This window comes from Zonotrichia albicollis, chromosome 6 (assembly GCF_047830755.1).
Source record: "Zonotrichia albicollis isolate bZonAlb1 chromosome 6, bZonAlb1.hap1, whole genome shotgun sequence".
Taxonomy (NCBI): Eukaryota; Metazoa; Chordata; class Aves; order Passeriformes; family Passerellidae; genus Zonotrichia; species Zonotrichia albicollis.
In genome coordinates, this window is record NC_133824.1 from 40,468,323 (window position 1) to 40,494,924 (window position 26,602).

The 26,602-nt window shown below is 45.2% G+C and overlaps 1 protein-coding gene across 1 annotated transcript in view; it reads left to right on the top strand.

Annotated features, from left to right (window-relative positions):
* TSPAN32 (tetraspanin 32) overlaps window positions 1–23,850 on the top strand; it is a 30,868-nt gene extending 7,018 nt beyond the window's left edge. Inside the window, exons 4-8 of the mRNA XM_005486569.4 lie at window positions 3,140–3,214; window positions 15,653–15,754; window positions 17,234–17,326; window positions 19,407–19,490; window positions 21,596–23,850. Coding sequence (XP_005486626.2) covers window positions 3,140–3,214; window positions 15,653–15,754; window positions 17,234–17,326; window positions 19,407–19,490; window positions 21,596–21,691 — 450 coding nt within the window. The 3' untranslated portion in view covers window positions 21,692–23,850. The remainder of the gene's footprint in view (window positions 1–3,139; window positions 3,215–15,652; window positions 15,755–17,233; window positions 17,327–19,406; window positions 19,491–21,595) is intronic.
* Window positions 23,851–26,602: the final 2,752 nt, after the last annotated feature.

A 26,602-nucleotide genomic window follows, 5' to 3' on the forward strand; every position in this document is an offset into this window, starting at 1 on the left:
TCCTTAATATCACTGCAGCACACTTCAGCATCTTCTTTCTAATTTAATCTGCTTCCTGTGCTCTCCCTCATGGTGCAACACTTCTGAGTGAGGCATCTGCGTGCCAGTGGCAGAGCTGGTACCAAGGACAGATTCCTCTTTCGGACTGATGTCACTGACTCGTGTTAGCTCTGTGGAAGGGCAAAAACATTGCATGCTTTTAGATGAACTAAAAGGCAGAGAGGGACACAACCTGATGGATGCCATCTGAAATTTGCCCCTGCTTTTCCTGCCCCTGGGCTCTGCAGTCTGGCAGGGAGCTGGCCTTTGCAATGACCACAGCAGCACCAAAAAACAGCTGGAGAAGAGCAGAGCAGGGCAGAGGTCTGCTCCTTCCCTGGAAGTGTAGGAGTTTGGCAAAACACAGCTGCAGAGCACAGTATGAGCTAAAGGATCTGTCCCTCATCCAAAGCAGGCCCCCTTCACCAAAAGGGAAGCGTCAGAAAGGTGAATTAAAAGAAACACCAGCCAACAGACAGGGTGCTGTTCCTGTGGATTCTGCCGAGTCTGTCAAAGAGAAATTGTTCCTTGCAGCAAGGATGGAAGCAAGGTCATTCATAAAAGAGTAATTGATGTCTGCCTGGTGACAGGCCTCCACAGGGCTGATGTGGCTGTCTCTTGCAAAGAGAGCAGGCAGCAGCCTGTGGCTGACTCTGAAGACCTCCAAGGATCTGGGAGATGGTGAACCAGCCTCAACTCTTCCACATTTTGTATGCAAACTGCACATTGCCTTTTTCTTTTTTGCTCCAAATGTCTTCTAATGTAATTAGAAAGTTGCTCTTCCAAAAGCCTTTTGGCTGGGAAGGGAAAAAGCAGGCTATAATTCATTTATAAGATGTTCTTGGAGCCATGTAATTGCTGTGCACCAGCTGGATGGAGGGGGAGCTTCCCAAGGGGCTGCATCTCGGTATTCCCAGAGAAACCAGACAGAAATAAAGGGAGAGCTGATGCTGAAGGACTGAGATGTGGGGTGGAGCTGAGGAAGGGAAGATGAAAAGGAGGATTTTTATCTGCTGGGAGTTCTGGCCCCAGAGAGATGCTGTAAGTGCTGGAGCTGGTGGGGAAGGAAGGGAGAGCACAGGGGAAGAAATCTGGGCTGTCACTGGCATCCTGCTGTTGACACTCTCTGCGTTCATGGTGGGTCACCTGAATTATAACTTTAATGGAATGATATGCAGAAGAGTGGTCACATTGCTGTCAGAGCTGGTTTTTCCATCTGACTAATTTTCTTATTTTTAAATTTTATTGCCTTTGAACTTGATTTTGGTGAAAATGCCATTTGTTTGGTGGAGAAGTTGTTCGAGGCAGTGCAAAATGCAGGGTCTGATCCTATTGAGGAGCATCCTGACATGCCTGTGTAGCCTCACCTCCTCCCTCCAGTTTGTGCCGTACCTGCAGGGTTGAACTCCCCACTCCAGCTGGGATTTGGTCTGAGATATCTTGCCCTGTGAGCTCTTCCACATCTTCATGACTTGTAACCACCTTGTCATGTCAGTATTTGATCAGACTTTTCCTCTCATCTTCTTTACGGTCTCCAGTAATCTCATTTTAGCTCCTAGCAAGGCAATGAGTGATCTCATCAGCTATATGGCAAGGCAGCTGCCAAAAACTAAATGAAAGGAGAGACTGGACATACATAATTTAAGATTTTTCGTAAGAGCTGTATCAGGGTATTCCCCAGTGTCTGATGCAGAGCCTGCAACAAGGCAGCCCCAAAAAAAGTGGTGAATACCAGTGGCAGTCGTGTTCCAAGAGCAAAGTCCCCAGGCAGAGCAGAGAAACAGAGCAGATGGACAACAGCCAGCAAAAGGATTTTACTGGCACATTCACTTTCATTTCCAGGATTTGAAGTAACACATTTTCCTTTCGTGCTGCTTATGCATGAGTTTGGAGCTTTTTTTTTTTTTTAAACTATATCTTTTAAGCAAGTTTTTTTTTTTTTGTGAAGCAGAACTTGTAGAAATAATGTTCTTCTTCTCTTAAGCATGAATTTGGTAAAATTTCATGAAAGATTTAAACTTTTCCAAGTTATTTCAGCTATATCATACAATGAAAACAGTAATAGAAAAAGATTAGAAATCAAAATAAGATGCAGTCAGCTGGGTAAGTTTCCCACATAATGTTGTGTTGAAAGAGGCACAGTTTAATGGAAAAACTTGTAAGGGCATTAATTTTTAACCGATGCTTATTCATCACCTTTTGTCATTCCAAGACTAAGCTGTGGATTCATATTGGATGATCCCATTTAGTTTTCAAATGCTTTACAGCCACTTTTCCTTTCCTTTTTTTCTTTTAAATGTGAATGAGATCATTTGGTCCAGCTGTCACAGCAAGCAAGTGCTTTTTATATCATGGCGTGGGGTTTTTGGTCCAGGTTTGTTCAGATGAAAACACAAAGCATGTAACTTCCAGCTCTGCAAGCCTAAGGAAGAAGACAAAAGTCAAGCCATGTCCTGCGTCGTTGCTGTTATTGTTTAGACACTTCAGGGTCAGTTTCTGGCCTTGGTTATATTTCTGTCATTCTGTTGTCTAACTAGGATGGTGCTGATCTAAGGAAAACAGTTCGGCCATGCAGCTTCCACCTTACTCACAGAATGAGTCCAGCTCTTCTTCCAGAGCAGGTTGATTTCTATCTCTATCCCAGTTATTTCCTTCTTTATGGAATATTTGTGTGGGTTTTCCTCTCTTTGAAGCCAATAGCCAAGTTTTAAATGCAGGGGATTGAATCTCATTATTATGGAGCACAGTCCTGCAGCAGAAGGGAAGCATACTGTAAATGTAATGTTTTATATGTCCTTTTCTTTGTCCAAGAGGAATTTGGGCAGAATGGATTAACCGCTCTGCTGGAAGCTGCCTGGATTTTTGGTCAAACTCTTCAATTGGCCACAGTGTAATTAGAGGGCTCCTGATGGAGAACCACATTATTGTCCATCTAATTTCTTTTAAGTAACTGATGTTATGAGGGATATTAAAAGAAGGTGATGTTTAAACTTTAATGAAACTTGCTCAAACAAGCATATTAAATATGTCCTGACTGTGTTTGCAAATGGGTATTTTTCTCCCCAGGCTGAATGTTGGTATTTTTCCTCTTTATCCTCAGGGATTTTTCTGTTTTGCTCTGGCCTTTTGTGGATTGATCCCAGCTGCCTGCTGGAGATACACACACAGCACGGAGGTAAGTGTTGGCTGCTAGGAAATACCACCAGCATCTCATCAGAGATTTTTTTCATAGCAACTATTCCTCCCATAAAAGGGACATCTGGTGTTAATTAAGCCATCCATATTGAGGTCTATCAGATCCATGCTCTGTTGCATCCGTCCTTTGGAAGAACAGGGTCACCTTCATCAGATGCCTCTTCAATGGGATCATCTGAAGGGAGAAGCCCGTGGAAAATCTCATGCAGGGCAAATGCTTTGTGCTGAAAGCAAAACAAAATGCAAGCCTCCTTCGCTTTGGGATTTTTTTTTTCAGGGGATGTTTGCTTTGTTTTGTTTTCTTTTGTTTTAAATGAGATGCTTGACTTTTGAAAAGTCATTTCCAGCTGGTTCTAATTACTGCTAATGTCGATTGGGAGCCTCTATTTGAAGGCAGTGTCCAGGAGAAGTACCCAGGAGATGTGTTTATTAACATGCAGCAGTGGTACATGAAAAGCACAAGAGTGAAAAATGGTATCTTGGGTCACTATGATGCTGAACCAGAAAGAGAAGATTATAGGAGGCTGAATTTGGAAGAAAGTTGGGGTTTGAAGTTTTACCCCAGAGCTTGCTGGTGCTGGGGCAGATGGGTGATGTGGGAGATGCAAGATGCTGGGTAAGTTGGTCTTTATTCCCCCTTTTGCATCCCTGCACTCAAAAAAAATTAAGAGACTCGGGAGTGTAAAAAAATCATGACATCTTTCTTTTGAAAGCAGAACACTGGTATTTTTGGCAAGTACCTAAATAATTCAGAGAAGTGCTTGGGACTTTGATAGCTGTTTCATGCAGTGGCTCAGTCCTTGTCTCTATTTTGCTCCCCCCCAGCCCTTAGCACATGCCATAACCTGCAATGTTCTGGGCACCAATGAGGATGTAACGTGAAACATCATCCCAGTGAATTAGGGATTGATGCTGCCAGTTCATCTTTTTGGTTACACGTAATGAGGGTGATCAAAGACCAGTCTGAAGTGTCTGGCCTTGAGATTTCCTTCTGTGATGGAGGAGCACAACTCCATCAAAGTCCCGGAGACTCAGTCCACACTAGGACTGTGGCAATTGTTTTTTTAGGCACAAGGAGCCCTGCCCTGTAATGGTTTGGTGTTCTGTGCATAAATTAAATCCCAGTCTTTCTGAAAGTAGAAGTTCAAAGGTTAAGGAGAGGGATAAGGCCCTGCTTGTCTAGAAAGTTTTCCCAGAGCTGGCCAGTGCCCAAAGTAGTTGAAAATCCTTTGAAATGTGCAGGTGGCTACACTGGACCAGGCTAAAGTTGTTGGCCAAGGAGATTTTTGGCTGACTTGCAGTTAGCCAAGGTAGCAGCATAAAAACCCAGCAAGCACAAAGCAATGCTTTTCAGATGCCAGCAGCTTGTGGCCCAGGTGTCTGCAGGTGGCAACTGCTGGTGTCTTTGTCTTTCGTGTTCTCCCTGGGTTTTTCCTCTGTGAATTTGCCCAACTGCTTTGGAAATATTAGGGTGAGTCCTGATGGCACAACAGTATCTTTTATCTGTACGCTTAACTGGCTGAAGTGGAATCCATCAGAGCTGAGGCATCCATAAAAATATGTCTTTCCACAGCCTTTTAAATTTTTTTCCCTATTGTTTCAGGCAAAACTATCAACATTTATTACATTCCCGCTAACAGTTTAATATGGAAATAATTTAGTTTTCATTGCCAACACAGAAGGGAGCTTTCCTTCTTCTTCTGCAGGCATTAAATTGTAGATTGAAGCACAGGCTGTGTCAGTAAAGGAGAAATGGCACCAGAAACTATCTGGTTGGCATTGTGAAATTGTGTTTTCTAAATAAACTGTTTTACTGTTTAGTTTTACTGTTTTAGTTTTACTGTTAATCCACATACATGGTGTAGGGCATAAAAAGACTGCAAGAAAAAGGTTATATGTTGGGTTATGTAATACAGGGATGTGCCATGCCAAAAATATTTTGCTGAAAATATTTTAAGGAGTATTGCTTTGTATATCTCTTAATCAGTACATCTGGTTTTACTTCAAATTATTTTCATGGGTTTTTTTGCTCTGAGCGCCCTGCCCACAAAAGCACCAATGGTTATGGTTAGCTTTGGTAATTGCTTGGGTTTCTGTAAGCAAAACAGCTTCCACTAGGCAAAATTAGGGGGTTATGTAAAAGGTTGACTTTCTGGGCAAAGAAAACCAGCAGTGTTTCTGACAACAGAAAAAAATACCCTTAGATACCATCTCGTGTTTCTCTGCTTCCTAAAATCCAAGGAAAAGCAAGGAATATAAATGAGGAAGATTTAATTAGAAGTGTCACTTACAGAACGTGTAGAAATTTAGTTCCGACAGAAAAGTAACCTGTCTCACTTAGAGAGACAAATGCAGATGTGAGAGAAAAATACAGGTGACTGAAAGAAATGCAGATGTGTCTGCCCCTCCAGGACAGGAGCACAGTGATACAGAAAATTGAATGAAGTAGGGATAGGACTTCTGAAGTCTCATTATAGAGCTGGTTGTTCGCTTGTCTTTCTCAAAAGAAAGAACCAAATTCAAGCAGGTGTCCTCTGCTGCCTACTGCATGTCAGTACTCTCAAAAATAGTTAATTGTGGTAATCTGAGGGGGGGAAATCAAACCCAGCCAAGTGGGTGGGTGTCTTGTGAGCCTGATGGGATGTACACAGCTATCAAGAAAGGAATGGAACTGAGGATGTAAAACTGAATATGGATGAATATGGCCATTACACGGGCCTGAATCACTAAGAGCACTGAGGGGTACTGCCCCCATGTTCATGGCTAGAACAAAAATTTCAATTTTTCTCATGAAAAATTTCCAGTGGAATGCCAGACAGAAAATTACGCTGTTCATTTTGGAAATGCCAGCTGGGAGCTGGTGTGAGTAGTTCCTGTCCTCTCCCTCCCTGCTGGCAAGATTCCAAACCCAAGCAGCACTGAAAACAGAGTCCTCCCCTCCCTTTGCAAGCTAGGGATGGGAGGTCTCCCCTGCCCTGATCCCTGGCAGATACTTCAGTGGTTTACTCCTGCTGGTAAAAAAAAAAAAAAAAAAATTAAAATACACCTACATTTTCTTCATAAAGCAGAACCCTCTCATAGAAAATCACCTGAAACAGTAAACCCCAATACTCAGTTGAAAAATTGTTTTCATGGTTATTATCAAGAGACAATAGGTAGAAATGTAGTTTGAATATGATGAAAACAAGATGCCTTTTTTGCCTGTGTGGCTCTTTTAGGGCCTTTTTTACAGTACTCCCTACAGAGAAGCTGGGCAGGGAGAAAGGAAGAGTTATTTGTAAATATTTTATTTTCTCAGACCTGGGCACTGTAAACAAAATTAATCTTCTCATTTCCCATTCTTTTCTGCTTTCATGATTTTCTGTAGCTTCTGGATGAATTCTTACAGACAGATGTTGAATGTTTTAATTTCAAGTTATCCGCATTCCAGATGGATTTGATGTCACCATAGTCTGTTTTCTTGTGATGTATGCCAGACATGCAGCAGTCATGAACCTTAGATTTCTCATGCTTTATCGTAAAAGTTGCATCCCAATTGTTCCTCCTCTCAGTGGGAGATGTGGTCTTGGTAGGGAAGTGTTGCAAACCTGTCTGAGGAAGGCCAGTGGTGCAATCAAAGTGAACAAGACATCTACGTGCATGGGAGGTCAGAGGGGATGGGATGACCTCTTTGCAAGGTCTTTGCTGGAACTGCTGTGGTAACCACAGAAATCATGATGTTTTCAAATGGTTTTCAGCCACATTAAGAACTGCTGTTTCCTGAAGCTGAAGAGCTGAGTCTTGTTTTCCAAAGTTATTTTTATGGCAGTTCCTTTGCCACAAACTGCTGTCTGTTTAAGAGAGGCCCCTCTGTCATTCACAGCACGGCCAAAAAGAGCGGGGATGTGGAATGCAGGGATGTGGAATGCAGGAGAGACATGCCACATCTAGCACAGCTGGTGGGGAGGGCTGCTGCTTCTTCCTCCTGCTCCCCAGCTTCCTTTCCTCACCCACTAATTGCTGCTGTAGAAACCTGTCTGCAGAGGCTGGAGCAAAGCTGTACCTGCAGCTGCCACAGAGAAGATTTTGTACCCTTACTAACCAACACAAAAACAGAATCATTAAGGCTGGAAAACTTTTAAGATCATTGAGTCCAACCTTTGACTGTCAACTAGACCAGAGCGCTTAGTGCCATGTCCGGTTATTTCTTGAACACTTCCAGGGACGGTGACTCCACCACCACCCTGGTGGGCAGCCCATTCCAATGCCTGACCACCCCTTCAGTGAAGAAATTCTTCCTGATGTCCAACCTGAACCTGGAACAGCTTGAGGCTTTTATGTTGTCATTTGTTGCCTAAGAAATGAGATGAACCCCCACCATGCTACAAGTTCCTTTTAAGTAGTTGCAGAGAGCAATAACGTCTTCCTTGAGCCTCCTTTTCTCCAGGCTAAACTATCTCCAGCTCACTCTCACCGGATTTCCTGTGCAGACCCTTCACCAGCTCCATTGCCCCTCTCTGGACATGCTCCAGTACTTCAGTGTCTTTCTTGTACTGAGTGGCCCAGCACTGGGCACAGCCATCCAGGTGCTGAGCCCAGTAGAGAGGGACAATCCCTGCCCTAGCCCTGCTGGCCACACTATTTTTGATACAGGCCAGGATGCCCTAAGCCTTCTTGGCCACCTGGCCACATGCTGGTTCATTGTCAGCTCCTACCCAGCATCCCCAGGTCCTTTTCCACTGGGCCCCTTTCCAGGCCCCTATCTAAGCCTGTAGTGCTGCATGAGGTTGTTGCCCTCATTTGACCAAAGTGCAGGACCTGGCACTTAGCCTTGCTGAGCCTGAGGTTTGGGGTTATGTTCTGGGCCCTGCTGTGAAAGAGGCCAGAGAGTTTCTATTCCACATCAACTTCTGCTGTTCCCTTTCTCTGAGCAGCTTCTTCCAGGAACCCTGTGGCCCTGGCTCCGTAAGCCAGGATGGTAGGGTGGGTCAGTGACGCTAAAATTGCTGCAACATAAAAGAAGTTTTGCAACAGAATGAGCATTTTAATTACAGAGGTTTATTCATAAGTAAAAGCTTAAAATGGATTAAATTACAATTTCCCAACTCAGGAATTTGAAACTGGTGCAAATAGTTGTCCATAGTTCTGTAAAGGCCTGATTCCCCATGTCCTCTGAATGAATATGTTGTTTGAATTTGCACGAGCTGCAATGATATGGTAATCTCTTAATTATCAAGTGGTTTCTCAGGTTACTGGGTGATTTCAAAATGAGTTTCACCTGTGGCTTTTGGCTCCACATGAGTGGAAAGGCATTAGCCCTTCTGTGCTGCACTGCTTGTACTTCAAGAATAAATGCCAGGAGTTAGCTTTTTATGGGCAGGGAATTAATACAAGCCATTTGTCTACATTGTGATTCTCCTGCAGCCTTGCTCTGCTACCTTCAGAGGAACTTGTCTGGTCTCCCCTCCTCATGCTGGGAAGTGGAAATGGAGTCTTCCATGCTTTGCTAGCAAGCCAGGTGGCACCTTTTGAGATGGTGATTTTCTAACCTGTTAGAAAGCCTGGAGTACACAGCTGGAATTAACAGCTGCAGCTGTTAAATAACAAACGTTGCCACACCTGAGTCTTCTTAAGCAAAGCAGCTTCTCTCCTCACTTCTCTGCCTGTGGAACCAGCACTGGTCTTCTGTCTGTGGGTCTCCCTTCCATGCAGCACCTTTGCAAAGCCAGAGGCATCATTGCCCGGGTCTCCAGGAGGGAATCATCTCTTGCTATGCATAAAACCAGCACATGCATCTTTTTTCTGCAGATATGTAAGGAATGGCCCGTGACTTTCCAGTTAGTTTCTTAAGTGGAACTGTAGAGGTCTTTTCTCTGTGGATTTCCTAGGGTGTGTGTGTTTCTGCAACTGCCTGCCTCTGGTCTGTGTTGTGGCAAAGTCTTGCAGGGACTTAAATGATTAAATGCAGGCTGAAATCCTAGAGATTTTAATGGGATTTAAATACAAGCTGAAAGTGTGCTCAGGTGTTTTCTGAAACCAGACCTGAAGCATACAGGTAGGTTCCTTTTGGGCTTTGATTCAGGGAGGCTGGATCAGGACTGTAGCTTCTCACAGGGGTCTTCCAAGACCACTTACAAAAGTCACTGATGTTGCTGTGAAAACTGTGAACTATCTGACATGCTCCTTGCTCTTAATCTAGGAGGCACAATCACTTTAAACCATCAAGCTTTCCCCAGTCTCTGATCTCCATGGGAAAAAACAAAAATGGGGGGAAACCCCTCCCTCTTCCTTACCGTTTTTAAATGCTGTGCCTCTTTCCCAGTGTTTATGTTCTCACCAGCCAGCGACAGCCCACTCCCCCCAGCGAGACACTGCTCTCCTTTGTCTGACCTCCACACAGGCATTTGCACTCACGGGTTCCATAATTTATGGCTGCCCCAGCGCTGAACCCACGCGGCCCTGTTTCTGCCGCTTTCTGTGGCAGAGCTGCAGCTCCAGCCTCCAGCAGCAGCCAGGGCACCTGAGGCCACTCAGACAGCTGCCATCGCTGCAGCACATCCAACCTTCGTGCACCTGTAGGATGCTCACCACAGCAGGACAGCCACCACCCCTCAGAGGTGACAGGGCTGTCCTGGGACTGGCTCTATTGCTGATACACTGGTTTATAAGCTAAAACTCCTTGTTTTCAGTGCTGTTCAGTGCTTTCTGTTGGGAAGCAAGTCTTGCCTGGCACTGGTTTTAAGTGCTACAGGTGAAGGCTCAGGGATGGCTGAGATAATTTGACCACAGTTTTGGGGAGAGGGTGTTCAGAAATTGATGGGTTGTGTGTTTTGAAAGACAGGAACATTGTCATTGTGGGCCCTTGGCAGCTTGTTGGCTTTGCACTTCTGTTATAAAATGGACTGAATATTTTTTTTTTTTTACAAAAAAACCAAAGAGCAAACATAAAAAAGCTAATCCAAAAAAATTCCAAGAGGACCTTGATATACTTGTGACATTCACCAATGTGCAGCCACAGATTAGAAGGATTTAGGGAAAAAAAATCCTTGTTGATATCGATTAACTGCCTGCCTGTCTTTTCTGCACTTCCCTATAAGGCAGCTGGTACTCTGTCACAGACACAGCAATGCTGCATCTGAGTAGCACAAAGGTGGCCTCTGGGTTTTATGGCTTGGCTGAGCATGAGGCTGTCCCCCTGCCCATGGGCCAAGAGGGATGTATAGCACCCTCACAGCTAGAATCTGCTGTTCTTTTGGGGATATGGAGACAGTGCTGAGCTGTGACACTGCTCACCTCCTCATTTCCTTTCTCATGTTTTAAGTGTTTTGTGCAAGAGCAGGATAGAAGTGCTAAGGCCAGAGAGAGAGTTTTCTGAAATTTTTGTTCCACAGCAGTTTTTGGTCTGTCTCCTTCTGTGTATATAGCAGGAAGTAGAAGGAAGCCCATATGGTTTGGTTTGGGGTTTTTTTAATGTATGTGTTTATAGATAGACACAAAATCTGATCTGGGGGGAAAAAAAGTGGCTAAAAGCCTCACGTGGCTTGCGGCATCAGTGGTCTCCAGTGGCCACTGTCAATCAGAGGGGGAGCATTTCTTATCTTGTGCCCTTTTCCACGGGAGACCTCAAAGGCTGCTCTAATTTGCAGCCCTGGCTGGATTTCTGCATCTGGGAATGACTGGTTAGAGGAAGGCTCTAAAGGAGAGAAGCTGATGGGCAGTGAAGGAAATAAAAACATTCAGCAATCTGCAATGACTGTGTTAGATGGGGTTTGGTTGAGTGTGAATGGGGCAAGCTCACCTTACCGTGTGTCCGATCCATGTGGTGGGAGTTGCTCTGCAACCCAGCAATGCCCCCAGAGTGACTTTCTCTCCCCTATTTCACTGCAGCTGCATCATTGCTTTGCCCAAACCCAAGCTGTTGCATCTGCCCCACCCCTGTTTCTGACATGCTGTGAATGCATGCATATCTGCACGCGGGGGAGGAAAGGGAAGACAGACAGCAAAATGCAGAAGTGTTTTTCTTCTTGAAACAAGGAAGAGTTTTGACTGAGTTCACTACTTTATTACAGTTTCACTTCTTAATTGTCTAGCTTGCAGTTCATAGCTGAGCGTGGGAGTCTGCAGTGGCCACCTCTAGAGGGACATTTCTGAGTGAGGCTGGTGAGTGCATCCTCTGGTGATGCTGAAAGAACACAAAGTGCTGAGATTACAGTTTCTTCTGAGCCTGCGCTACATCTGCTCAGTTTGACTCCTTAAAGGCACAAAGACCCATAGGAGCAGAGGATCCTCCTCCTGCTTCCCATGCTTGTATTCCTCCTCTGCCATGCCAAGAGTGTTCCTATTTATTGGAAAGAAGGAAGGTGGTTTTGTCTTGGAGACAGTCCTGATATCTCCTTTCACTATGTTCTCCTTGAGCTTTGCAGAGGGATTTTTACCCAACAGCAGTTGCAAAGGTGTTTCACTAAGACTCAGACCATTGTTCTTGGTACAAGTCTACATTAGTTTCCGCTGAAATGACACTTCCAGGTTGCCTAGACATAGGCATTCACTGGCAGCAGGACTGGGATTCATTGGCATCTTTGGCTTGCAAAGGCATCAATCAGGAACTGAAGGCAGACCTTGTGTCATCTTTCTGTCCCAAATCCAGTTACAGGTAAAACTTATCCTGATAAATAACCGAAGTCAAAAATGTCAGTTTTCCTCTTGAAGGAGGCAAGGTGGAAATTTGCTTTAGTTTTAATAGCCAAAGGCAAGAACTCCAATTGCTTAGAGTACATGTCTTCCTGCCGTCATACATTCTTGGGGGATAAAGGATTTAGAGGATGATAAATAATCTGAAAATTCCTTTTTTCTTTTACTTAAGGTGAAAAATGGTACTTACTGAGTCAGTTGGAGTCCGCTGCATTCATTTCAGTGGTGATTTTCCATTTATTGTATCCAGAAACCCATCAATATCATTCCTAAATGAATATTTCATTAAGGAATGCAGACAGGAGTGGGAGGCAGCAATTATTTACCTGATTTAGAGCTGGAACATTTCACCCAGCTTCTTCCAGGAAAAGAATTACTTTAAGGTGCAACCTCCATATCACTCAAGCTGGAGATTTTTCTTAACCAAAGCCCAGCTGATGCTTTACCTTCAGCTCATGGTGTTTCTTACTGATGAGCACTGCAGGCTCAGTCTCCCTCCAAGGGAGAGCTTTGTCCAGCAGAACTCTTCCAGCAGTGGATCACAGCATGTCACTAGGAACAGGAAAATCCACTTGACTATTATGATGCTTACATGTGGGAGGAGTGAAAGACCTTTTGAAAAGCAGATGGACTTTCTCTTCTCCAGCTGTATCTGCCCATTGCATGCTAAGTACTGTTTAAGTGATCAGGCACAGCTCTGTATCTTAAAGGTCATTATAAACAGCATCAGTGTAAGCACTCAAACTCAACAGTCATCCTGTTGCTTAAACTTGAGAGAAAGCACCCTGAGTATTTTTAATACTTTTTTCCTCCAACACCCAGAGAAAGAAAATTGTCTTGAGGCAATGGACTCAAAGTTGGCCATCAGGGGAGTGTGTGATAGGAATCTGTTGAGGATGGCAACTGAGTACAAAGCAGTGCTGCAGTCTAGCTCTTCACTGTGTTAGGAGCTGGATCAATGGAAAATAGAGGGATGAACTTCTGCTGGCTGTAGCAATGTTGCAAATAAGTCATGAAACCACCTGGTGACTGTCTCACGCTTTCAGGCTTTAATTTTTACATCATCAGGCATGCATGAGTGAGCGTGATATTTTGGGCTGGATAGATGCTGCCGTGCGTGACCCCTGCTTCAGAGCTTGGCTGCAGCTCTGAGTACAAACATAATCCATCCCAGGCAGCTGAGTGTGGTGTTTTGCTCTCCTATGTCTTCTCTTATTAAACCAGACCTCTGGTATGCTCTGTGGCACAGTCTTCTGCACAGAAGGAAACAGCCAGTGATAAATACTGAGATTTTCTACTATCTGTCTACCTCTGAAGTATTTAAATGAGAAAGCTGTCTGCAGTAGTCTTTGAAAACATACCATTGTGTTGTATGAAAACAGCAGTTTTTCCCTCCAAAATCAAATGATCCTAGGAAAAATCAGAAAGAGGATGTGGAGGAGCTACAAGCAATTTACTCTTTAAAAAATGGATTTAGAGTTTGATATTCCCTTACTAGGATCTGAATAGCCTATTCAGATAATGTCTGGATATAAATGCTAGATATAATTGCTAGATAGAAATGCTGAGAATGACTAATCAGCAAATTGTACTCTTAGGCTTGCCCAGACACACATTCTAAAAGGAAATTATTGCTATTAAGCATTTTCCATTTAATGACTTGTGTTTTCAGCTCTTGGAGGCTGCTTGACAAAATGAGAATGAAAAAATCAGTAGGTAACTGAGAAGTCAGCTCACAAGCAAGCTCAAAAATGGTGCAGTTGAAGTCTTTAGTAGTCATTATGTACCTGGAGATTACCATTATCATTTCCATCACTGTAGCTGAGCTGGCTGTGAAATTATAACCGCTTGTGGTTTTTTCAATTATTGTTTCCAACAGCTGAAATTATTTTGAGCCACTGTTTTGTTACAGGCATTTTGTTCCTTCAGATCTTTCCTATCCACTCTTGTTCTTCAAACAGCTACCTCTCCCAGTATTCCTTGGCCCAGATTAAGAGACTTTTAGAAAGCAGTTAAACTTCTGGATTGCTTTCACCCCTTGAACCCTTGCTTGAACATAGCCACTTGCTTGAACTCTTTCATTTTTTTCTTTTTAAGTCATCCAAATTTAGGTCTTTTGGACAAAAGCTCAGCATCCTGACCCTCATGGTAAATATGAAAAGACAAATATTGTGCATGCAGCACTGGTTCCCTTACCAAAACACATATATATGTTGTCACAGCACAAAATAGTTTTTATTCCTACATCTTAGACTGGGATCAGGATATTCAAAAGGTAATAATCACTGGCATTAAGACACCTGCTGTTCTGTTACTCTTTTCTCCACAAGAGGAGCTCAAATATTATTCTTTTTTTCATTATTCCAAATCCAATTCTTCAGTGGAAATGGACGTTCTTTTTATTGAATCCATTTATTAAATTGCTGCTTCTGGAAAGCTATTTCATGGCCCACAAGAAGTTAGAAAAGAGATTGGAGATTTTCTTTTTTATTGGGTTAAAAGGTTTGCTGTGGGGAAAGTTGATGCAGAAGTCGTATAGAAATCTGGTCTTATTGTTGCACCCACCTCACTTTATGCACTCTGACACCCCAGGGGGACAAAAGGAGCGTCCTCCTTCCTCACTAGCATGGAGCAGCTCAGTGTCACACATTTTGCTACAGAGTATTTTGTCTTGGCCCATAATATCTGAGCTCGGTCTGTCACTGCTCACTCTTATGCCATGTTGATAGCCATAAAAAATCTTTTGATGTGTGCCTTCAAACTCTATTCCTGGAGGCACAGAGCCAATCTGGATACAAATAATCTTCTCAACTCCCCCACCTCCCTGGTTATCACCCTCTGTTGTTGCTTGTGTGCTTGTGTTTTGGACAGCTGGGCAGGACAGAGCAATCTTGCAGTAATAGATGCAACCACCTTGAATGATCCTGGTTTCACCCCTGAGCAGAGAGTGCTGGGGTTTTATTCCTTAGAGGAATTTCCAAGTGTGAACCCTCACTGTTAGCTGCAAAGCCTCGCTGAGAGATGGCTCTGTTCCCAGAGATTTCCCTGTGTGGCCACCCACTCTGCCTGTCTCTGCCATCAATTTTCCCTCCTGAAAGACAAGCACTGACTGCAGGCCCACTCGGACCAGTGCTGCTGAGGAAGCAAGGCAAAATGAAAGGAATAAATAAGGTTTTGACTCCAGGCACTGAGGGCAACTGTCATTTTTTTTTCTCTGACTTCCAAGTGGGAGTTGGCTGGGATCTGTCAAGCTTCAAGTTCTCACACATTTGGTAAATATTTAGGGTCTGACTCACCACTGAATCACTCCCGTTATTTTTTTTGCTCTGCGCAGAGAAATGGCTCTGCCACTTAGATAACACCAACCGTCTGAGGTTCTCTCACTTTTTGTATTCTAGCATCTCATGGTCATGTGTGCCTGTCCTCACAGTACCGCCTTCAGGATGGGGAGATGGCATCAGCCCTGGCTGGCAGAGGGACTCAGGCACACTGGTTACAGACACCCAAGTTCTTCTCTGACACAAAATCCAAAACTGGCCAAGAGCTCCAGCCATCAGCTGGTGAGACCCCAGCTCCTTAGCATCTGGTGGGTCACACACCAGCTCCTGCTGCCTGGGGGTCGTTTTAGTAGCTGCACTGCCTGTATTGCTGTATCTGCGAGAGCTTCTGTGGAAATCAAAAGAGCACAATTGCCCCCAGAGACAACTGTGGTCTGTTTTGTATGTACAGACCTCTGCTTTCATTGCAGGTGGAAGACAGCATGATGGATGTGTATGATTTCGTGTACGAGGAGGTGAGGAGGAACACCTCCAGCTTCAGGAGACATGAACTGACTGCCATCCATGAAGCAGTAAGTTGTCTTTTACCTGCAGGAGGAAACCTTGCCCTGGGGTATCTTCCTGAGGGTTTTGGCAGGCTGGGGCTGACACCTGTGCTCTGTCTTGTGAATGCTGCAATGCCATTTTTCCTCAAGAACTGAGTCCTCCAGGCTGCTGTGGAGTCGTCTGCTCCCTTTGTATTCTTCCTTTCTCAGATCTGACCAACCAGATTACCAACAGGAACAAAGGGTCACCTCTTTGGGCATCACTGTGGTGGAAGATCTACAAAGCTTTCGCCCTGCAGCTGCCATTGTATTTTCTGTCTCAGCAGCCACTGTGACTTGCTCCCTGTCTGTGGTACAAGAGTGTGGATATGCACCTGGTCAAGTAGAGAGGAAGAGGCAGGAATTCCACATAGTCCAGCAGTAGTATTTGCACATGGTTATTCTTATTTATCCTCAAGTTTATGTCTGAGGAGAACTGGAGGCTACACAACCTCTTACAGAGACTGCTATCAGGCTCCCAAAAACCACTACCAGGATCTGTTGGTGTCTGTAGCTCAGCAGGTAGGCAAGGGTGGTTACCCAGAGCACAGGGAGGACACTTGCCCCCAAAGCCACAGGAGATGAGTGAGGATGTCCCCCACAGTGAGAAACTCCCAAGTCCCTGCTGAGTAAAGGAGATGCCATTCCCTCGCACAGCAGGGCTTGTTTGGGGAGTGAGTTCATGGCACACACAAGGCTGGATGGGGAGGTCAGCCCTGCTCAGCTGTTTCCAAACACCTCCCACACAACTCCCTGTATCCTTCTGTGTTTTTTTTAAATCATCATAACAAGTACTTTTCCAAGCTGTTTCTATCTGTGCTTCTCAAAACACAGAAGAGGTCAAATGTTCCTTTTTGCAGTGGTGGTGGTGGCCCTCAGAGCCATGCCCAGGCATGGAAGTGCTTGCTCTCAGGGCTGTGGAGCAGCACTCCCAGGGTCCCATTTGACAAGGAGAAGCAGGCACAATGCCTGGCTTCACCAGTTGCTTATTTTAGTTGCCTCTTGAATTGATGGAGAAGCAATCTTTTTACTCCTGGGTTTTTTTCCTTCTGCCAGAGCTCCAAACTGTCCAGTGCACCACAGCTACAGGAAACCAGCTCCCCAGTGGGTGTTGCTGGGGATCCCCTCAGCCCATAACAATCACTGGAAACGTGAGTCTGTGCGTCCCTGGGCTTTCTGGAGCAGCCACTGAGCGTTAATATGACCACAGAGGAAGGGCTCGGGCCCACTCCCAGGCAGCAGTCCTGGGGGAGCATGGGCAAGTTTGAGGCCAGATCCATCCACCTCCCCTGAATTTAGCCTGCATTGCCGCAGTTGTTGATTCCTACGTGCTTTGCTCCTTGCCACCCTGGTTGGGTAGCCTTTCCTGAGGCAGCAGGGGCCCGTTGCCAGCACCTCCTGCTGCAGCAGCTGGTAGCAAGGGGAGAGCCTTGGCGAGCAGCTGGCCAACTTCTCCCTCTCTTGCAGTTCCTTTGCTGTGGGAAGCACTCTCCTTTTGGGGACACAACCGATGTCGAGAACAAGACATGCCCACCTGACCAAGTGCACAATGAAGGACAGGTAAGGAAAAGGATTCTCCCACACCATAGTGGGGTTGTGCCTCTATTTCCTAGCTATCAAAACCTCACTGGTGCTAAAGTGTTAGTGAGAATTGTGCTTTTTGATGGTTTGGGGTTGAAACAGGTTGGGATTTGTTTTGTTTGGGTTTTGTTTTTTCAATAACACTGGACATGGTATGGGAGTAGTGCATTCAGCTCTGGGGTCCAGCACAGGAAGGACTTTGACCTGGTGGAGCAAGACCAGAGGAGGCCACCAATATGATCAGAGGGATGGTGCATCTCTCCTATGAAGAATGGCTTAAAGGTTGCTTATGTTCAACCTGGAAAAGAGATGACATGGAGGTGACCTAATTGTGTCCTTCTAGAAAAGGAGAAAGATGCAAGAAAGCTGGAGAGGGACTTTGTGCAGGAGGATGTAATGACAGGACAAGGGGGAATGTCTTGAAATTGACAGTAATTTTAGATTAAATATTAGGAAAAAATTCTTTACTGTGAGGGTGGTGAGGTACTGGCACAAGTTGCCCAGAGAATTTAGGAATTCCCCATCCCTGGCAGTGTTTAATGCCAGGTGGGGTGGAGCTCTGAGCAACCTGGTCTAGAGAAATGTGTCCCTGCCCATGGCTGGGGGGTTGGAACTGGACGGGATCTTTAAGGTCCCTTGCAACCCAAATCATTCTATGATTGTGTGAATCAGGACGGAGAGCCCTGGCAGATCAGCAGGTCTCAGACCCACAGGTGCAGTTTCCTTCACTGCTCTAGAAAGCTTTCAAAATGCTTGTGTTTGCAGCCTGAAACTTCCCTCCAGCTTCCTGCTCATCTCCTGTGCTTGCAGAGAATGTGAGATATCACAGGCATGTATCAGAGCACAAAAAAAGCTGTTTGACTTTTCCACATGACACTATTTTCTGACACTTAAAATGTGTTCCAGTTAACAGCAAATGTAGAATTTGATGTAATTCCTTTTTCTCCAGGGCATTAAATAGGCATTAAAATGAGAAGCTCATGAAGCAAGGTGATGATGCCCACCAGTAGCTTCCTCAAGTATGCTTCATTCTGACTCTTTCAAGCATCTCAGTGGGGCTGCTGGAGAAGCCACCAGTATTAGACTGTTGTGCACTGAAGCTACAACCCTCTGAGCATATCTATTGCACGATGATGTTTCTTCCACCAGAGTAGCTAAAGCCACCAGCATCAATATTGGTGTTTCTAGGAAAAACAAAACCACGCTGCCGCAAGGATACAAACCCATTGTCAGGTGAAGATGTAAAGTGCTAGCAGCGCCCGTGATGCACAGGCGCACGTCAGCCCGCTGGGGCAGCGTTTCAAAGCACAGCCTCCAGGAGTGTCACATCCCAGGGCTGGGTGGAACTCGGCTCTGAGAGCAGGAAGGGAGAGCAGAACAAAGCTGGGCACCATATGGGCGATTCATTCCTCCCACTTAGTGGTCTGTTTCCCTCGCTTGGGAGCCGGGGAAGTGAGTGGGAGGATGTGCTTTGTGTGACACAGGAAACCGCAGAGTTTGGTGGCCACAGTCATTCTCTCCTGGCTTTGAATGCTCTTTCTTCCTTCTGCAAGTCCCTTCATCAAGGGCATGCTCTTGCATTTCTGAAATGGCTGTCTTGGCCAACACCTTGGGGATTTCTGTGGGGCCATTGGTATGCTTAAGGCTAATGTGTATTAATGCTTGCAGCACCTCACAAAATTGAGCTGTTCAGTAGTAACCTTGGGGAATGCATTTGGCATCACGGTGTGCTCTGCTTTTCTGACTTTCCATTTCCTTCTTTCCATTTTTCAGTGAGTGAAAAGAAAAGAGTTTTGCTTGACCACACTTAAGCACACATCCTCCACAGTGCAAAATGAATCACACCAATAAAATTGTAGGTGTGTAGTAATAGAAAAGATACTACAGATGTTTGTCTTCCCAAACTGCAGCAGAAGGAGGGAGAACTGCCCAGCTGTGCAATGCTGCACCCCTTTCTTGCCTCCTTTCTCTCCGAGGCTGTGGAAGTGCTGTTGTGGGGATAAATCCCCCCACCAAGCTGCTGTTGTGCTGCAAGGGATATTTGTTTCTCTATTCCCAGGACTGCCTGCGAGAGATCCAGGACTTTGTGAAGAAGCACATGGACTTTGTCTTCTCGCTCCTGGGCATCGCCATTGGTTTCACGGTAACAGTGTCTGTCCTTTCACATTTTGGCCCTGGAAGGCAGGATCCAGTCAGGAAAAAGTATCTTAAATTAGCCCCCAGAAGCTAGAATTCTGGGTGATTTTGGATGCTAGCAGCAGAGAAACAAGCAGTGGTGGACTCTACAGTGGAAATTGGGAAGGGGTCAGGAATCTGGACAGGCTGATAGATGGAGGGGTTTTCCTGCAGGAGGAGGCTCACTGCATGGCTTTTGTGCCCTAACAAGGCATGGCATCTGGGAGTGGGGAGCAGGATGCAGCAGCAGTTGCATTTCATCCATTCAGGCTTGCCTGTCTGACTTCTCCTGTGAGTGAGAGGCCGTGTCACCTCACTGGGGGCTTGTGGATTATGTAGAAAGGGAGATGCAGTAAAGCCTTCATATTTTAGGAAACTTGCTGCCTCCTAGATCAACTTGGGAAGTTGCATGTGCAGCCAGAGCTGAAGGTCTTGAAAGCTACTGAGCACCAGCAGTGGAGCTGGAGAGCTGTGCAGAAGGGGAAGGTCTCATCCTATTAATGACCACTATATAAATCTGATGAGGAACGTCTCGGGCAATGTGGGTAACTCCCAGGCTCATAAAATGCAGGCTGCAAAGGAAAGGGGAAGAGTGTGTTGTCTGGGCTCCAAGGTTCTGTCTTTGAAGGAGTAACATGCAGAGGAGGGGAGAAATCATCTTCAGATGATGACTCTGAAGTCAATTTGGAGGAGAACAAAAGAGAAAATTTAATGCTGCAAGAGAAGCATATCTTTCCATGGTGAGGGGGCTCTGGGGCTGTGTGGGGGTGGTCCCTTGGGAGCTGGAGCAGGCCACTAATTAAAACCAGCCTTCTTGTTTGCCCACCCACTGCTTGGCAGAGGTGTCTCACTGTAATTACCTGTACTCAAGGACTCTGAACAAGTGGTCATGCACACCAGAAAACAGCATATGAAAAGAGACTCCTTTCTCCACCATGAGGGCAGGTTTGGTCTACTATGATATCTCCATGCTGCTCCCCAGATGGGATGACCTTTCTTGATTGAAAGTGTATTTGGAGATTGTTTTATGCCTTGTGTCCACCTTGGCACATTTATGGATTAGAAGATTCTTTTCCATCTAAATAAAATCCAGAGGAGCAAACAATTTGTATTTTATAGCAGTAAATTAGGAAAACCGTCAGGCATTGCTGTGGAGCTGTAAACGTAAAGTCATCTGTGAATATTTGGTGCCACTTTCCAGTTTTTCTCCAGTATAAGGAGAATTTCACTGCAGCTATATTCAGATAAAAGCAGGAGGACTTTTATAACAGATACACTTTTTTCACAGCTTGATGCTGTAGCCAGATAAGGCAGCTGTCTTTGAAGCTTGTGCTAGAGGAAATCTCACCGCACAGTTTGCTATTGTGATGGCAGGATGCAAGGGAAGCACGTAAAGAGGGCTGTAGCTGCTCTGATGTCACTGTCCCTCGGCCAACAATGCACACACATCCCCAGATCAAGCTGCAAGCAAAGGCATTAGCACATTAGGGCATACTTGAAGAAAGAGCACATTGTTACAGCCCTCATTATCCTTCCCACAGCAGCCTTACCTTGGGTATGTTGCCTGTGTTAATCCTGATGTGTGATACACCAGGCAGAGTATCACAATAGAGAGGAAGTACACTGTCCTCTGCGTTTATAACTATTTGGGGTTGGTTTAGGCATTTGTCTGTTTGGGTTTTTTTGTTGGGGTTTTTTCTTCGAACAAGACATGGGTGTTGTGGTTTTTTTCTCTTTAAAAAAGGCTACTATTATGAGAGGTATGTTTGTTTGCATAGAGGAATGTTCTGTGGCAGGAATTAAATTTGAATTTTCTGGTTTCATTTTATTTCTTGGTATTTTTAGAGCCAGGTTTGAGCTGTGCTATGCTAACTCAAATCAGATGTTTTAACCGTGGGTTGCTTTTTTAAAAAATTTCCATGTCAGAAATGGTGTTCAGCACTTTACTGAAAACCAGCTCTCCTCAGCAAAATGTGACAACAGGCAATATTTATGATTGCTTATTTGCACAGATGGAGCATCATAATCGGTTACACACTTAATTGTATGCCTATCTAATTTATTTCCTTTTAGGTTTATGGGATGTTCCTAACTTCATTCCTTTGGTTCTCCATCCACTTCAGCAGCAACCTGTACCGGAAAGGCAAATACACCCTGCGGGAGAGGTAGAAGCCTGATGCCTGGGCATTCCTACCAGGCAAAGCCAGCTCTTGGCACAGAAGATGTCTGAAGTCACCCACAAAATGCCCTGGGAAGGTATTGTGTGGGGTCAGGTGATGGGATATGTGTCACACATTTCCCTTTCCTGCACTACAACTGGGCTCAGAGATGCAGATTCCCTCAATGGGAGATGTACGGGCTGTGGCTCCACAAGAAGGACACAAGGAGTTCTTTACAACCAAATGGAGAGAAAAGCCCAGCAAAAATCACAGCATTAAACCAAACTTCTCTCGTGCTTTCAACTGAGCAGTTCCCTGTGACCCCCAAAGATGCAATGTTTCTAGGAAGATGGCTTTGGATCACAGCCCAGGACCAATGTTGCACTATCAGTAAATAAATGACAGGAAGTGTGTCACCACTGATGCGAAATGTGCTCTCGCGGAGTGGAACTTGCAATGATTAATTTTGGGCATTTTTCTGATCATGCTGAGGTATATAGGCATCCAATGCTGTCAGCTAGTTTTCTCATTTTCAAATGTTGCCAAATTTATAGAACTTTTGGTAGAGATCAGGACAAAAAGTCAGATAGTAGAGAATGAGCTTTGAAACAACTGACCAACAGAAGAATGTATTTCTGTTATTCCTCCTTGCTAATGCAATACAACATTTTTTTTTTTTAATTCTTAGTATTTAGTCCGCCTCCTAAATCTTGATGCCACACTGATTTCTCAGGGGCTTGTTAAGCCACACCTGTGTCTAATTCTGGGCCCCTTAATTTAGGTAGGATGTTGACATACTCAAACACATTCAGAGAAGAGCCAGAAGGCTGGTGAGGGGTCTAGAACACAAACCTGAGGGAGCTGGGGTTATTTAGACTGGAAAAAAGGAGTCTTGGGGTGACCTTATCACTCTCTACAACTGCCTGGAGGGTGTAGCCAGGTGGTGGTTGATCTCTTCTCCCAGGCAACCAGTGACAGGATGAGATGACACAGTCTTAAGCTGTGCCAGGGGCAGTTTAGGCTAGACATAAAAGAAAAATTCTTCACAGAAGAAGGGATTGGTCATTGGAATGGGCTGCCCAGGGAGGTGTTGGAGTCACCATTCCTAGAGGTGTTTAAAAAAAGCCTGGACGTGGCACTCACTGACATGGTTTAGTTGATAAGGTGGTGTTAAGTCATAGGTTGAGCTTGATCTCCAAGGTCTTTTCCAGCCTGGCTGGTTGTGTGATTCTGTAACTTCTGACCCCAGCTCTGTGTTTATCAGGCTTTGCTAACCCACTGTGCTCTTGTGGTAAAAGGACTTTGATATTACACATACAGAAGTTTAAATCTATAAGAGAGCAGGACTGATCTGCTGCCAGGTCAAACAATGCAATGTCCAACTCCATGTCCTTTTTACATCACTTTATCAATAATAAACAGAATTTGTAAAAGGCTGTCAGTCTAGCTGAAACAACAGCTCCCTGCTATGCTTTGCCCTCATGTTGAGTAGGCAGAGCAGCTTCTGAGCTGAAACCCATCATTGCAATATATGTAGCACCTGCTGTAAATTATACAGCTGTGTGAAATGTCCGTTGAACCAGCAACAGCTTTCACTTCTCTTGCACATACTGGGGTTTAGGCATGAAAAATTGTAAGTAGCAGTTTTTTACTGAGATAAACATGGACAACCCTATGCTGATGTTCAGGACAAGTCCTGGCCCTCTGGCAGGGGCTGCTGCGTGTACACGAACAGCACTATAGCACCTGGCTAGCATTTTAACCCAGGCTGCCAATACCTTGCATTGGAAAGAGTTGTGTTAGGGAGGACTGTCACTTCTCATTCCACACCCTTGGAACCAGTAGAGCTTCACTGTTGACTTCACTGGAAGCAGGATGAAGTTCAAACTGCCCCAGTGTATATTCAAGCTACCTCCTGGCAGTCACCAACATACCTCAGTCTGGCAGGGAATTGGGTATGATATGCACTTCCCAGCTTATGCACTTTCTAGTGGGGAAGTATTCACTTATACATGTATATATATCATCACATATATTGATCTCTGGAAAGAGAGAATCTCCCTTGTGAGCTTCAGCTGCTACTGTCAGGCTACTGCTATTGTTATTCCTCAGGCCAGCTGGCAGCTCATGTGACTCATGGTCGCTTCAATAAAGATGAATTTCTTGCAAAAGGCCATTATTTCTCCTCTTTTTTGTGCCATGCATGAAGCTGCCTGCATTGCTTGGGGGTTTACACCTGGGGGCACTCAGTAATTCTTTCAGTGCTGGGAAGAGAGACTCCCCAGGCAGCTTGTGCTTGCTGGTCCCAGCAGTGTGCTGGAGGGAGAGGATGGCCTTGGTCCTTTGGAGGAAAAGGAGCAGCTCACCCACCTCAGCCAGCTGATGGGCCATCAGGCTGGCACCTCTCGGGGTGTAATGCAAGCAGGGGCACGAAAAATGCTTAAGGACATGTTTAAGCTGTAACTACCAGAGCGTTTATATGGAAGCAATGTCTGTGGTTTCGCTTTTTTAAGGAGTAGGTAGGCAGGTCTTGCCCACTGCTCTGCATTGGCTAGTTAACTGCTGATGTTCTGTCATATCAAAAAACATCATGGACAAATTGGAAGAGTCAGTCATCAGTGTGGGTTACCTGCTCAAGTCTCATCAACGGGTACAAAAAATCTCTGTTAAAGCATCACCACCAGGACTGCTGAAGCTTTAGGTGCTCCACCTTCCTAGGTCAGTTTTTAATGTAAAGGCAAAGTTGTGGACAAGAGATGATGAAGGTATCTGCTTTTCTGCTCCTGAAAATTGCAGAGGGATGTCATTGAAGGGTGGCAGGAGCCCCTGCTGCTACACATAACACAATCTCTGGGAGAAGAGTGTGTTCAGCCTCTGGCCATCTGGTGAGCTTTATTCCCATTTCACTGGCTGCTGGAGCTCCCCTGCAAGGAGCAGCACCTTCAACAAGGAGCTAACAGAGCCATGCCCAGTTGGACGCGCCCTTCTGCCAGAGTTTGTTTTGTGTGTAGCAGCAGGGATGTGATGGCAGCCTGCTGTGATTTTCAGAAGCAGAAAAGCAGATGCCTTCAGCTCCTTGAGTTTTAGAAGCCCATTACATAAATGTGCAGTGTTAACATTTTGTTCACAGTTGTAGAAGTGGCAGCGCTGAGGGATGGCTGGATGGAACCCACAGGGTGGGTGAGTGTTAAACAGTGTTTTTACACCTCTGCCAACAAAGTATCCCTGTCCTACAATGAATGTTTTTGCATTTACTAGTCCCTAATTTTCTGCTGTCTAGAGGCAAATTACAGCTCTTGTGTGACCAGGGCAAAACCCCAGGAACTTATTGATAAGTGATGCAAAGATTTACACAGTGTTGAGAAGAGTGAGAGAGAGATTTTGCTGGGAGAAGAGCATGGAGCTGAGCATTGGGGATGCAAGCCAGCAGCCAGACAAGGAAACACCTGCAGAGCAGGGAGCCTTCCTGAGGCTTGCTCTAGAGGAAGCTGTTTGTTATAAGCATGTCAACACTCACACTCTGCTAGGAAAGAAATCCTATTTATGTAGGCATAGATGGGAGAAAAAAATTGGAATTTTCAGACCAAAGGTGCAAAGTTAAATATTTAGTTGTGAATTGGCTCCAGCTACTTGTCAATTAAGTTGCAGCAATTATCAGTTTTTTCCACTAAGATCATCTGGGTACTTGCAGTCTGCCTCTCTCTGAGTATGCATTAGCTTCTGCTCATGAATTACTTTTTCCCTTTTACTTTAGACGACCCCCCAGTTTTATCTGAGGCCACAAGAAGAGAGACTAGCATAAGGTCAGATTGCTGTGGCCTGTGTGGCCACCTTTTGTGCTGCTCTCCACCTTTCACTGCCCCTGCACTGCTCAGGCACTGCTCTGCCAACAGGGGCATTAAATTCCATAGACACCCTTCATGGGGCTCACCATATGCTCATGGCTGGACTGACCACAGCTTGCTTATGAGCCAGATGAGCTTTTCCAGCTTTTCCACTCACTCTGATGGCAGTGGATGATGCTTAGAGCACTTGTGGAAAGCACTGGTTAAAGAATACAGTAACTCTCTACAGAGATCTGGTCATGAGGAGAGTGAGAATCTTTCAGCCTCGTGGTGTGCTGCCTTGACTCCAAACCAGTTTGCTATTTCTTGCCCTTTTGACCATGTGTTTGAGAGTTCCTGCTGTCCTTGAAATACAACTTCCTCATGCAGCAGCCCCTTCACTATGCAGCTCGGATTGATGCCTGCAGCACGCTCCTAGAGAAGACCCTGCTGAGCAAGTCCTTGCAAAGCCTTAGGAGCTGGCAAAGCTGGGTGGACCCTTGCAGTGCTGCAGTGTAAGCAAGCCAACTCCTGCCAAGGTAAAGCTGTGTTTATAAGCTGCAGACACACAAAATATTTTTGGAAGTAGCAGTTGATAGACACGTGTTTTTCTAGCCAGGTGCAGAAGTATGAGTTTGGAAAAGCAGCTGGCTATAATTCTCCTCTAGAAATGCAGCCAAAGGGGGAAGATGCCCCACACAGATCTCGGCCAGCACAGCTGAAAGCAGTTGAGGTCAGAAGCTGCTGTGAATACACAGATCACACACATCCTGCAACTTTCTCATGAAGTGTCATTGCAGCTCTCTCTGTTGGTAAAATGCAGCTGGGGAGAAAAGTGATCTATTTCTTAACTCTGTAGTTCCTCTTCTTGGAGAAGGAGCAACTGGCAGCAAGAATCAAACCTGTCCACTTAGAGATTTAACAATGTGTGGGACAGAGGGAAGAACCTGGGGGTGAAGAGGGAGAGCTCTGGAGAAGTCTTGGAGGCTGTTTTGGAAAAACACAGGCTGTATGTGTTTTGCAGTTTTTGGCCAGAGCTATCAAACCCATAACTGACTGCAGGCCTGCTGGTGGACCCACTCCACTCCCCACCATGC